The 12826-nt window shown below is 46.5% G+C and overlaps 1 protein-coding gene across 1 annotated transcript in view; it reads left to right on the forward strand.

The window, feature by feature from the left end:
* The window catches only part of PKHD1 (PKHD1 ciliary IPT domain containing fibrocystin/polyductin), a 1788124-nt gene that overhangs the window by 1390963 nt on the left and 384335 nt on the right, over nucleotides 1-12826 (forward strand). Inside the window, exon 46 of the mRNA XM_085609531.1 lies at nucleotides 11968-12211. Within this exon, the coding sequence (XP_085465657.1) occupies nucleotides 11968-12211 (244 nt within the window). The remainder of the gene's footprint in view (nucleotides 1-11967; nucleotides 12212-12826) is intronic.

A 12826-nucleotide genomic window follows, 5' to 3' on the forward strand; every position in this document is an offset into this window, starting at 1 on the left:
TAGTGTGCCTGTATTGCTCATTGTGCCACCCACTTAAGTTGCTTTTTAAGCATTTCTGAGGCATGGATGTCATTAGAGGCTAGTTAGGGGTAGCTGTGACCTCTAACTTTCTCCCTGCTACTCTTGGCACTTCCTGTGTGACCCCTGGCCTCAGAGGACGCAAATTATTTGCCCCTTTGAGGCCAAGGGTTGCAAGGAAGTTTCAGGAGTAGCAGGGAGCAAGTTAGAAGTCGCTGCTGCGACCCCTAACTAGCCTCAAATGACGGTCATGTTCTCTGGCCTGCCTTTGCAACCTGTGTGTGCAGTTTAAACTGCCAGTTCGACCTGGTAAAATAAACCTTTTGCCATGCCTATACATTCCTTTATAATACATGTAAATTACCCTTTGGGTAGGCCCTAATTAGCCCATAGGGCAGGGTGCAGTGCATTAAGAAAGTTAGACATATACTTTTAACTTTTACATGTCTTAGTAGTGAAAAATCACTAAATTTGTTTTTCACTACTGCATGGCCAAACCGCAAAACATTGGATTACCTTATCATATTTAATAAGTGATCACTTTCAATTGGGAGCAAGAAGGAATTTCGAGCATGGTCGAGAAGATTTGTAATTTAAAACCCTCTTTGATTGTTAGGTTGGATTTTAAGTCACAATTCTGAAGATGCCACTTTTACAAAGTTAGCATTTTCTTGTCCCAACCATATGATGGCTGCAGCCTGTATCCTGGGTCACATGACTAGGTGTAACTGGCAGTTGGTCTTTGTCTAATACCCTCAGACAGTGAGTCAAAGGGAGAACAGGCGTTGGCAGGATGTGCCATCTCTGACTTGAAAGGGGAGGCGGAGTTGTCACCTACAAAACATGCACATTACAAAGGCTCTGCGTCAGCACACTCACAAAGGGTTTCACACCAGTCTTTTGTGCCCCTAAGGAAATTGGGGTCAGGGTATGGAGGCAGGAAATTCTAAATACCTCTAGGGGTGGAAACCTCAAGAACCTTCTCCTACCTCAGAGCTGGCAACACATATACATATTGGACCCTCAGAACCAACTCTTCAGTACACTCTTGGACCTGTGGATACTACAGGCTGCACTCCTACCTGCCCTAATTGCTGAGAAGGAAAACTGGACCTGCTCCCTTCATCCCAGGCTGAAGTAACTCCAAAGGGCAGCTGACTGACCTCATGTTCTATGCTGCAGGGACATAACAAGCTGAAGAGGCCTCCCTGCATCTGCCTCGATGAATTGCTTCCTAGACCTGCCTGACTCCTGGTAGCCTCTGCTTGGAGTGAGTTCCTTAGCCCCAAGGTCCTGGACCCTTGGTGTGGAATCAGCTTCCTCTCCTAGAAAAGGAGAAATTCTGAAGTTTTGGGCTCTTCGCGACCGCAAACTGGGCAGTTTGCACCAAGATCTTGCCAACAGTGCTGACTTCTACCATAAAGCTTCGGTGAACCCTAAACTTCACACTACAGAGACCAGCAGCGACAACCAGCAACTTCGTGCTACAGCATCAACAGCCCTCTGTGACCTCCACTGCGAATTTCCAGCAACGAGCATCCGTGACAACTGCCCACAACGCTCTGCTTGCCCCTGTGCCCCCCTCTGTAGTGAACTGCATTCTTTGTGCTAGACTTTAGAAGTTAACTCTTTCAGTTGGGCTAACCTCATCCCCGTGTCTGGTCCATGCTCCATCGTAGTCAGCCTGAACTTGGGACTTCTACCCAGTCTTGCATGCCCAGATACCTGTGAGTGGCAGTTTGTGCTTTTAGGTGCTATACTTACCTTAAATTTTTAAAATTCCAAATCTCTGATTCTACTGATTGAATTTTTGCTGTTTTGTTGTCAAATAATTTATTAAATTGTGTTCTTTTTTTCTAAATTGGTGTGGGATTTTTCTTGTGTTTTCACTTAAAGACTGTTTGAAGTGCTGCATAGATACTTTATAAATCGCCTCTAAGTTAAGCCTGATTGCTTGTGTGCCAAACTACAAGAGGGTTGCTCTCAGGTTAATTTGCAGTTTGCTTGTGCTTCATCCTGACAACATTTGTGGTTGCTGCTTGAGTAGGGTTCCACCCCCCTCAACCAGTAACTGAATTTGCTGCATACCTCAAAACAATTCTCCATTTGGCGGCTCCCCTGTTAAAGAGGCAACAAGTTATGGCCACATAAACCCAATTATAAAAGAAATACATTGGTTCCCCAACAAAGCCAGAATTGAGTTTAAGAGAGATTTCATCACACATAAACACTCCATCTTGTCCTCCCCAGATACTGAAATGCATGTATGGGGTGATTTCAAAGGAACTCCGTGAAGTACACAATGATTCCTTTCAGCCCAGCCATGGCTCCAGACCACCATTAGGGGATAAATCAGCCCTTTTGAGAGGGAAGGAAAAAACATATTCAAATGTAAATGTGAGCTACCTCTCCCCCTTCCAACACTGGAAGGCTATCAGTATGCAAATGAATGCAGATGAAGCTCCTGTCACACCCAACCCTTGTGTTGTGGCTGTCTAGAGGAAATGCAGAAAATGTAGCTCTCACCTAGCCCAGACGTGTATTGGAGACAGGCTGCAAGGCACACAGAGCAGTAAGAGCAGAGAAATGACCAATTTCTAAAAGTGGCTTTTCTAAAATGGTAATGTCAAATCCAACTTTACCATTAAAAAGGATTTATCACCACCATTCCAAAGATATTAAACATACCTTCTGGGTGACGTATGTGTAATAAAAAGGGAGTATAAGGCTTGGCAAGTGGTTTTAAAAGCCAAGTTGAAGTGGCAGTAAATTGCGCACACAGGTCCTGCAAGGACAGGCCGAGACAGGTTTGAAAGGTTACTTGTGTGGTTAGCACAAACAAAGCTGCAGACCCACTAGTAGCATTTAGATTACAGGCCCTGGGTATATGGTGTACCACATTACAAGGGACTTACAGGTAAACTAAATATGCCAAGGAGGTTTACACCAATGTCAACATGTTTAGGGGGAAGCACATGCATGTTATCTACAATTAGCAGTGGTAAAGTGTTTAGAGTCCTATGGCCAACAAAACGATACAGAAAAACGTTAGGAGAAGACCAACATAAGGATGACAGGTCCAACATATCTTGCGGCAGCCACAATACCCCTTATTCTTACAGGCGCTGATGAAGGGAATCCAGGCTGCATAATAAAGTACGGGAAGGAATTGCCAGAGTGAAAGACAGGTCCAGCACTAACAGCTCGGTACATGCTGTAAGGGTCTGGGTCCTAGGCCCCCATACAATACAAATGACCACACATGAACATGAAGTTACTATCTAGGACTGACTCAGGGCATGTGCGCCTGCCCCCTTTTGTAGGCAGGGTCATATAACCTGTGACACCTGTGATGGATGGATGTGGGGTAAGTGTTGAAACCAGCCCTCTAGGAGTGGCTGGTGGAAACACATTGCTGAGAACCACTAGAATGTGACCATCTGGTCGCTACATCCCTCCCAAACTTTATTAAAAAGGGAACAAACAAAGTCCAACTTGTGGGAGAGAGCAAAACAACAAAACAAAGCTTCACTGAGTCTATTCAGGCCGGTTTCCAGACAGGATGAGTGGACAGGTGCAGCTGGGAACACTATCTATCACTGCACGCATCCGTCGTTTAAACCAGACTACTTTGGGCACGAATGGCACTGTAAATAAAGTCCATATTTTTCGCTCGCCAGTCCAAGTTGTTACAGTCTACCTGAGCACTGTGGGTCCTGTCCCTCCTAGTCTTACTTCATGGAAGTCTATTTACAATGTTTGCTGTGAGGGTGCATTTGGAGCAATACTGAAGTCTGTTGCTGATAGGTCTTCAAAGGTGCTCTATCTCCATGGATAGCAAGCCTCCAAAGACTGATGACGTCTGGGTGACTGTTTACAAGTCTTTCTCAGATGCAGCTTTGCTTCCAGCTGCCTGATGGTGGAGAAACATCCAGCTTCCTTCTCTCACCAGGGTTCCTCTCTCACTGGAATCCCCTGAGATCCTCTTTACCAGGCTTCCACAGGACTGTGTGTACTACGGTGTGTCTCTCCGATGCAAGCCCATGGAGCCCCACCTTCAAGTCACTCGCTCCTCCTCAAGGGTAGTTGTTTCTAGGTTGGGGTACTCCTGCCATCCTGACTCTGGTGCACAGGCATCTGTTGGATTGTCTATTGGGTAGCCAGACTCCGACCAAGACCTCTGTGCTTCCTGGTACCTGCTGGGGAGCTGCTGCAGATGCATCTTTTGTGTTGGGATGCCTCTCTCACTGGTAATCCATGAGGCACTTGCCCCTGGATTGCCATGGGGCAGTATGGATTGCTCAGATCCTCTTTTAGACCCCGCGATCGAGATCACTCAGGACGTCTGAACGGGACCACAACCAACTCTCATGTGCAAGTCCAAAGGTGGATGGTAGAAATGGTCAAATATGCTCTCCTCAGCCGGCTTTAGGTTCACTTGGTCTATCCGAAGATTTCTGGGCATCCAGCATCTCATGACGCCATAGTTGACTCATTGACCTCTGGGTGTTTAACATGCACAGGGCTCCACTCTAGATGTCCAGGGCTCTTTAGATGTTCTTAGGGGTGCACTTGATGGCGATAACACTCACAGTTCTTATTCTGTACTTTGCAGTGTACCAGATGTTTACTTCACACCAGTCTCTTCTTTTATTTTGCTACACAGTCTGGTGCAGTGGCCACACCTTTCTCTTTCACCTTTTTCTTCTGATTTAAACTTGTGGCCTCATGCTACTTCTTCTTTTTCATCGTCTTCCTCTTCACGATGCAGTCTGGTGCCATCATGCCTTACTCTTCTTTCTTTTGACCGGGCCTCTCCATGTGTCGTGCACTCCACATGGGTCTATCTGGCCATGTTCTATCCCTATGACTGAGCCTTCTCCCCGTCTACTGGCCAGACCTCTCGTTGTGACCTTCTTCTTTTCACAACCTCTCACAACCACAGGTCTTCTTCTTGGCCCTCTCATAGGCCTTATCCTCGGTGGCCTCTCACAGGCCTTCTCTTTATCAACCTCTTACAGGTCTCTTTGTTGACCTCTCACAGGTCTTCTCTCCATCTTCACTTGAGGCCATGCTCCCTGCGCCTCAAGGCTATGGCATTATAGCACTCTCTTCTGCCTCCACTCAGGCAGGCTCCGCAGGGTCTATCACACCCTGTTATGACATGGGCCCTCTTCCTCCCAGGGCTCTCACTGCCGGGATCCTGCCCATACTGTCAGCTTCTCTGGTGTGGTCTTCGGCTCCCTTCTGACTTTGCACCCTCCGTCCTTCCCTTTAGGTGCACCTTCTGCTTGCGCCTTACACACCCAGTTCCTCCTCTTGCGGTGGACTCTTGGCAGCTTCCTTAGCTGACCACCTTGAGCTTCTTGGGGTTCCATGTGAGTGGAACAGACTCTCCCCCAAACAATGAGCAATTCACAGGGGCATATGGCTCTGCCGAGGCCACTCTCTTTCTGTGGTGCCTGGTAGACATGTCCAGTTATTGTTCCTGGCAACTGTTGCTGTCGGTGCTGCCCCTACGTCAACTGTAGACCAGGGTAGCCTTCTTCCTGTTAGGGGCCTTTCTTCTGTTCACTGTTCACTTTAGACTGGTACAGTAACCACCTGTGGCCACTAGGTGGTGCTGCAGGTGCCTTACGTAGCAGTCTGTTGTAGATTACTTGTTAGCTTTTCTCTTACTTCTTTATAACACAGTCCCTCTCATGCAGCAGGCCATGCTGCCTTTCCTGATTGGCTCTGTCAGAACATCTGTCGGGAGTACACTCTTCCTTGAATCAGTGGGGGCAAATCCACATTCTCTCCCCCATTAACTTTATGCCACAGCAGCCATCTCTGTGCTGCTTTCCATTTCAGTGCACACTATTCCTTTTGGTTTAAACTATTTGTTTTCTTCCCTGCAGGCCGCGGTGCCTCCTGCGACCTCTAGGTGGCGCTGCCACTGCTCCTCAATCTCGGCCTGCAGGTCACAGCCTCTGCCTAGCTGGGCTGCAGTCCCTTCTTTCATTGGGGCAGTCGCTCTTCATTCACAGGAAGCACGGGAGCCTCACATAATGCTGGCTCGGCCCCGCCTTCAGCCCGGCACCTTTCTCCTGAGGGGAGAGCAGAAGCTGGTAGCAGGCTCGCTAAGTGGGATGTCCTTCTTCAGTCCGCACCTCTGCTCTTGCTCCAGTGACAATAAGGGTGGCAGAAGCTGTTCTTACAGGAGCGTCGGCCGCCCCACTTAATGCCCACACGGGCCCTCCAGGTGTGGGAGGGGTCTCACCTAGAGTCAGTCGCCACTCACCACTCGATAATAATGCTGGTGCTGTGATTGCAGTGCAAGAGGCAAGCTAGTCTCCTAATCTTTACCCACAGTAGGGCAGTTCTCCCACTCCAGCATAGCAGTTGACCAGTGCCTAGGTGGGGCACAGTTACCACACCCAATTAGCCATCTGTTCACCTCACAGCACTTTCTTTGGGCCGCGCAGCAGTTGAGGCTACATCTACTGCTGTGTTTTAACTCAGCTATCTCTTTGCACCTCGCTGAGTGCACTGAGGCACAGTCTCTTTTCAACCCGCGGAGTTGCTGGAGGGGAGTCTGCTTCCCGCGATCCCAGTCTGTGACGTGAAAGCGCCTCACACATGGTGCTAGCTGTCTCTGGAGCTCACCTTACGCCCGATGGGACAGCAGCTACCTCACTGGGTTTGCAGCAGGACATTCGGCCCGCTCTCCCTACTTTCCTCTGAGGACACCACGCTCGGTGTGCTGGTGCCGGGTTGAAGCGGGCTGCTGCAGGGTCACCTTCGGACAGGTACCATTTTACTTGCCCACTTTGTGCAGCGTGTTGGCAGGGGAGCCATCGACACCAGTTACACTTCCCGCATGCCAACCTTCAGTCTGCTGCACCTACACATGGGGGTCCAACTCACTTGGCACCAATGTATGAGTCTGGGCTCTAGGCCCCCATGCAATACAAATGACCAAACAGACACAGGGAGTTGCTATGTAGAACTGGCCCAGGGCACGTGTGCCTGGCCCCTTTTACTGGCAGGGTCAAATGACCTGTGACTCTTGTGGTATATTGGTGTGGGGAATGTTGAAGCCAGTCCTCTAGGAGTGGCTAGTGGAAACACATTGCTGAAAACCACTAGAACGTGACCAGCCAGTCACTACACATGCATGTCAGCATCATGTGGAAGATGTATTCTTGAGCTAGCCGGGCAGCAAGTGGGTTGCTCGGCCTCCCTGCTTGAATGAAACCGTTCTGGGCAAGGACACTTACAAAAGATGTAAGTATTCAGTGTTATAGTTGGCAGAGATGAGTTCACCTTGCTATCTGGTCATTAGTACTTGTAGGCCTATCTGAGTTGAAGCCGTACCTTGCAGGGCTGCAGCAGCAACAAATATTCTTAGTATTAATAAATGAAAGAACGATAAGAGAAAGACATTCTTGAAAAGATAAATTATGAGGAAAAGAGATAAAAAGACACTCTAGGACATGACTGAGCTAGGAAAGGGTGACAAAAGGAGAGAGAGAATGGTAAACATGGAGAGAAATCGGATGACGAAAACAAATACTAAAGAAGAAAGGCAATCAATTAAAATATTATAGCAAATGATAAACAAGGATGCAAGAGTTAGAGACTTTTAATAGTAGTATGGGTAAAAACACAATTAAGCATTTGAAATGATATGCCCATGATAACTGTACTTTAAAAAACATAAATCCTTCTGTGAAAGTAGAAATGGATAGATGGGTGGGTGAATGGTTAGGTGAAATGTGAATGGATTGAAGGTTGGATGGGGGCAAACTTGATGAGATTGTTTGAGGAAGTTGCACACATCGGTTCTTATGGGTGATTTACATACCAGGGCATAGGGTATATATAGATCTTGGCAGAGGAGACTACTTAATCACAATATCCTATAGAGACTGTAATTCCACTGACAGGATATCCGTTATGTTTGTGATGGAGTATTCCATCCGCTGGGATCTAAATAAGGCCCATAGTAATGTAGATAATGGGCAAGGCAAGACATTGGCACTTTACATACCAGGACACAGGGAATATACGACATAGTGATGCATATACTTTAGTAGTCTAGATTACGGCGTGCCAGTGATGCTTTTCATATTAGAGCAATGTGGATTCTTGGATGGTATTGGGGCATAGAAGGACACAGGGAGTTCAGGCATGCCACTACTACTTTATATACCAATGCTGTGAGTAATAATGAATGGCAATGTTTAATTACATAGGGGGAAACTAGATACCACATTGGTGGAAATTAGGTTACAGATTGGGGAGGTGAGACCCTACTCAAACTGCAACCTCATTCTCTACCAAGATGAAACACAAGCCAATCCCAAATTAGCCTGTACTTAACCCTCAGGTCGCTTGGAAAAAAAGCAGTCAGGCTTAACTTAGAGGCAATGTGTAAAGTATTTATGCAGCACTTCGAAGAGTAATAAAGTGAAAACACAAAACAAGAAAAACCCCACAGCAATTTAGAAAAACAAAGTAAAATTTAATACATTTGAGACTCAAACATCAAAAATTCAATCAGTAGAACCAAAGATATGCAATGTCAAATTTTTAAGTAAAAATAGTGCCTAGAATCACAAAGTGCCAACTCTGGTCATTTGATCACGCCCGACCGGGACAAAGTCACAAGTTCAGGCTAGCCACAATGGATTGCATGCTGGATAGAGAGACCGAGTTAGGCCGGCTCCACAAAGTACCTTAAATCCTGGTTTGCGGAGTGTTGCGAGATCCCGCACTGTGGATGCATCACACAACGGCAGTTCTGAGAAGCTGTGCAGTTGCAGTAAAAAGTCCTGCATCATCGTCGAGGATGCCGTCAACTAGGGGCTTGCAAAGCAGAGTCTTGCGTTGAAGATGTGCTGCGCTCAATAGGTCCGAAGAAGCTCTGGGGCTGCGATGCGGCGTCTTGGATCGTCGTCAAAGATGCCATCGATTAGGAGCTTGTGATGCGAAGTCCTTCATTGAGGATGTGTGACACAGCTTCTGAGGATGCTGCAATGCAAGGTTTGACATCCGGAAACCATAGTGCTGTGGTGGTTCGAAAGCTTAGCTGCAAGGAGATGCGTTACTTTGAATCAGCTATGCTCACCGGAACACAGCTGGGCTGGCAGAGCACCTTCAAGCCCATTTCTCAGAGTCCATGACTGGGGTGGGCTCATTTCGGGTGTAGGACTCACAGCTGGAATGGAGTCCAGGTGCTGGGTTCAAGATAGATGGAGCCTTTCTTGTTCCTGAGGATCAGCAGGCCAGCCAACTAGCTCTTGTAGTCACTCTGGTGGTCCTGAGTTTAAGATGCAGGTCCAGTCCTTCTCACTCGGGCAGCAGAGTAACAGTCCTTGCAGAGCTGCACAGCACCCCTTCTTTAGACTTCCACAGGGCCAGAGGTGTACTGAAGAGTTGGTCTTAGTGTCCATTTTTTATACCTAGTGCCAGATGTGAAGTAGGAGGAGGTTCTTGAGGTTTCCATCCATAGCGTTCTTTGTAATTCCCTTCCTCTCTGCCCTTGTTGTCCTTGTCTGGTGTCACAAAAGGCTAGTCCTAAACCTTTTGTGAGTGTGCCCAGGCAGAGGCTATGTAATGTGAATGTGTGGTAGGCAACTGCTCCTCCCCTTCATCAAGTAAGAGATGGCCCATCCTGCCAACACCTATTGACCTTTGTCCCACTGCCTGTGAGCAATACACTCTGCTACTGCTATTCTGCTGCCCTGCTGCCTGAGTGAGAAGGAATGGACCTGCATCTCGAACCCAGGACCACAAGAGTGACTATCAGGGCTAGTTGGCTGGCCTCCTGATCAGAGCCTCAGGGACAGAAAAGTCTTCAAGCACCTCGAACCCAGCACCTGGATGCTGACAGTTGTGAGTTTTGCCCCCACCCCTCCAAGTGGTGCCACCGCAGTCCTGGACCCCTGGAAGTCTGCCTGAAGGTGCACTGCCAGCCCAGCTGTGGTCTCGTGGGGGAAACCTACACAGAGCAACACATCTCCTCTCAGCTCTGCTTCAGAATCGCTGCTGAGCAGCACATCCCTGATGCTGGACCTTGCCTCACAGCCTGCAGTCTCCTCAGAACCGCCACTGCACAACGCATCCTCGACCCAAGCCTTCGCATCGCAAGCCTCTCATCAATGGCATACTTGATGACAACGCAGTACATCACATCGCATCCTCACAGCTTCTTCTGAACTGACGCTGTGTGACACATCCACACAGCGGCTTTGCATCGCAAGCACCTCATAGATGGCATACTTGACGATGACGCAGGACTCCAAATCACAGCTCCGCAGCTTCCTCGGAACTGCCGCTGTGCAACGCATCTTTAACGTGGGATTTCACAATGCTCTGTAAACCAGGATTTAAGGTACTTTGTGCAATGGGCCTAACTTGATCCCTATATCCGGCACACGCTCCATCACGGTCGGCATGCACTCATGACTTTGTCCCGGTCCGGCGCAACCCGAAAACCCCAGTTGACTCTTTGTGCTTCTAAGCACTACTTTCACATATATCTTTAAAATTGCATACCTTCGGTTCTACTGATTTGATTTTTGTCACTTTGGTCTCAAATAATTTATTATAATGTTCTCATTTGTGGGAATTTTCTTGTGTTTTGTTTTTACTTTATTACTGTTTGAAGTGCTGTATAGATACTTTACACACTGTCTCTAAATTAAGCCAGATTGCTTTTGTTCCAAGCTATGAGAGTATTGAGCATACGCTAATTTGGGGTTTGCTTGTGTTTCATCCAGACAAGAATTGTGGTTGCTGCCTAAGGAAGGTTTTGCACCCCCCAACTAGCAATCCAATTTCCTAATCTATCTATCTATCTATCTATCTATCTATCTATCTATCTATCTATCTATCTATCTATCTATCTATCTATCTATCTATCTATCTATCTATCTATCTATCTATCTATCTATCTATCTATCTATCTATCTATCTATCTATCTATCTATCTATCTATCTATCTATCTAGCTGTCTATCTTCTTTGCAAGGCTTTATTTTCTCAATCTTTTCAACTCACTTAGTTTGCAATAAAGATTTACAAAAATATTACGAAAAAAGCATTAGCAAAGGAAAAAGGCTGGCAGTCAATACCAGAGCGATTGGCTTTTTTAGGTCTAGTGTTAGCCGTCACCTTTTGATTTTACTAAACTTATGTGCATAACATAGAAGTTACAGGGATTTTCATCCAGACATCATCTATTGGTCTGTTGTGTCATTCATATTTTCCTTCACTAACTCTAGCATACATCTTAGGGCAATGATCAACCAATGTCAGCCACTGTCTTACTTCCCAGTGAGTTACGGCAGGCTACCCTTTCACAAGGAGCACATTCACATACAAAGAAGTTCCCTTCAGTGCCAGAGACTACTGTGCTACTGTGTGAGACCAAAAATATTCTTGCTTTAATTCAATAGTTTTTTAGATTGATGAAAGCCCGGCAGCATCCCAACAAGAAAGTTTTGCACAAACCATGACAGAACAAACAAGGTTTGCCAAAAGCCTAGCAGCCAATGCCAGTCCTCTTGGCTTTGACAATGTTTGTTTGTATTGTTTGTGTGTACTTTTTGTAAAAGAGAAATATTGAACCGGGCATCTGTAGGAGACCACAAACTATTACACTATTTCCGTACCTTACATTCAGAATGGCCTGTAACCTTATGAATTTTACCAGCTTGTTCACTGCACTGCTTTGCATAGTGCAGTGCTAGGCAGGCATGGTCATTTTTTTGTCTTTGCTACTTACAGCTTCAGTTAAGGGCCTGATTTTTTTAATAAAGCTGTGTTTTAAAAAATAGAAGTGCAAGCTGTAGAGTGTCTGTCTTTTCGACATCCTGAATGCCTCAAAACGTTTCCACCATATATTTTGCTTTTAAACTACAATTCAAGTCTGCTAATGTTATCTCTCTTTATTTCCTAGGTGGTTTCAGAGTTGAGGTTGTGCAGCTGAAGTTCATAAATTCACCCAACCAGGCATTTTTCCCTTTCCCACATTCTGCCATTTTAGAAGATGTTGATGGGTCGGTGTCAGGGAAAGAAGGCAGCCATCTGCTTGCATCCGTGGACACGCTACCGGCTTCATGTCTGAAATACGCCACTAGTGGATCCTCCATTGGTAGCATTTGTGGGAAAGACGTGACTCTCCATCGCATGTCTCTTGGTTTGTGAGTATGAATACATTATTTCAATTAAATGGAATCCAATATGATGGAACATGGTGGCTGGAGAATCTGTTTGCTTAACAGGGCAGATATGTGCAGAAAGAAAGGAAGTGTAAGAAGCGCAGGTTTCCTATACTTATGTGTGCAATCACATTCTTGCTCACTTAGGCACTGGCAGATGGTCGGCTAGACTCATAGGGCCCGATTTACAAAAGCAATCTAAGACAAAAGTCTAACTTTACGACTTTCGGTATTCAGAGAGGTAATTTATGAGTTGTATCTTTAGGTTCGCAGTTGGGCCGGAATCTCTGGCTTGGGCCGTACTCTCTACACCCGGACCATACTCTTGAGCTTGGGTCGTACTCTCCGGTTTGGACTGGATGAAGTGTAATCAGTGGTCCAGAATGCAATTTTTACAAAAAGGCACATTAGGAACGTGTGATAAATGGTCGAGGAGGTCATAAAAATTAGTTTGGGCAGGGGAAAGGGTGTGGTCGGACACTACATCATATCCCAGAAACGTTTGCTCCTTTGCATCATGCTACATGCAGTCCACAATTTGCGCTCCCCTCAGTGTTCACTGTAGGGTTCCCCTTAGTGTTGACTGTACTGTTGAGA

The sequence above is a fragment of the Triturus cristatus genome, chromosome 6 (genome assembly GCF_964204655.1).
Source record: "Triturus cristatus chromosome 6, aTriCri1.1, whole genome shotgun sequence".
Taxonomy (NCBI): Eukaryota; Metazoa; Chordata; class Amphibia; order Caudata; family Salamandridae; genus Triturus; species Triturus cristatus.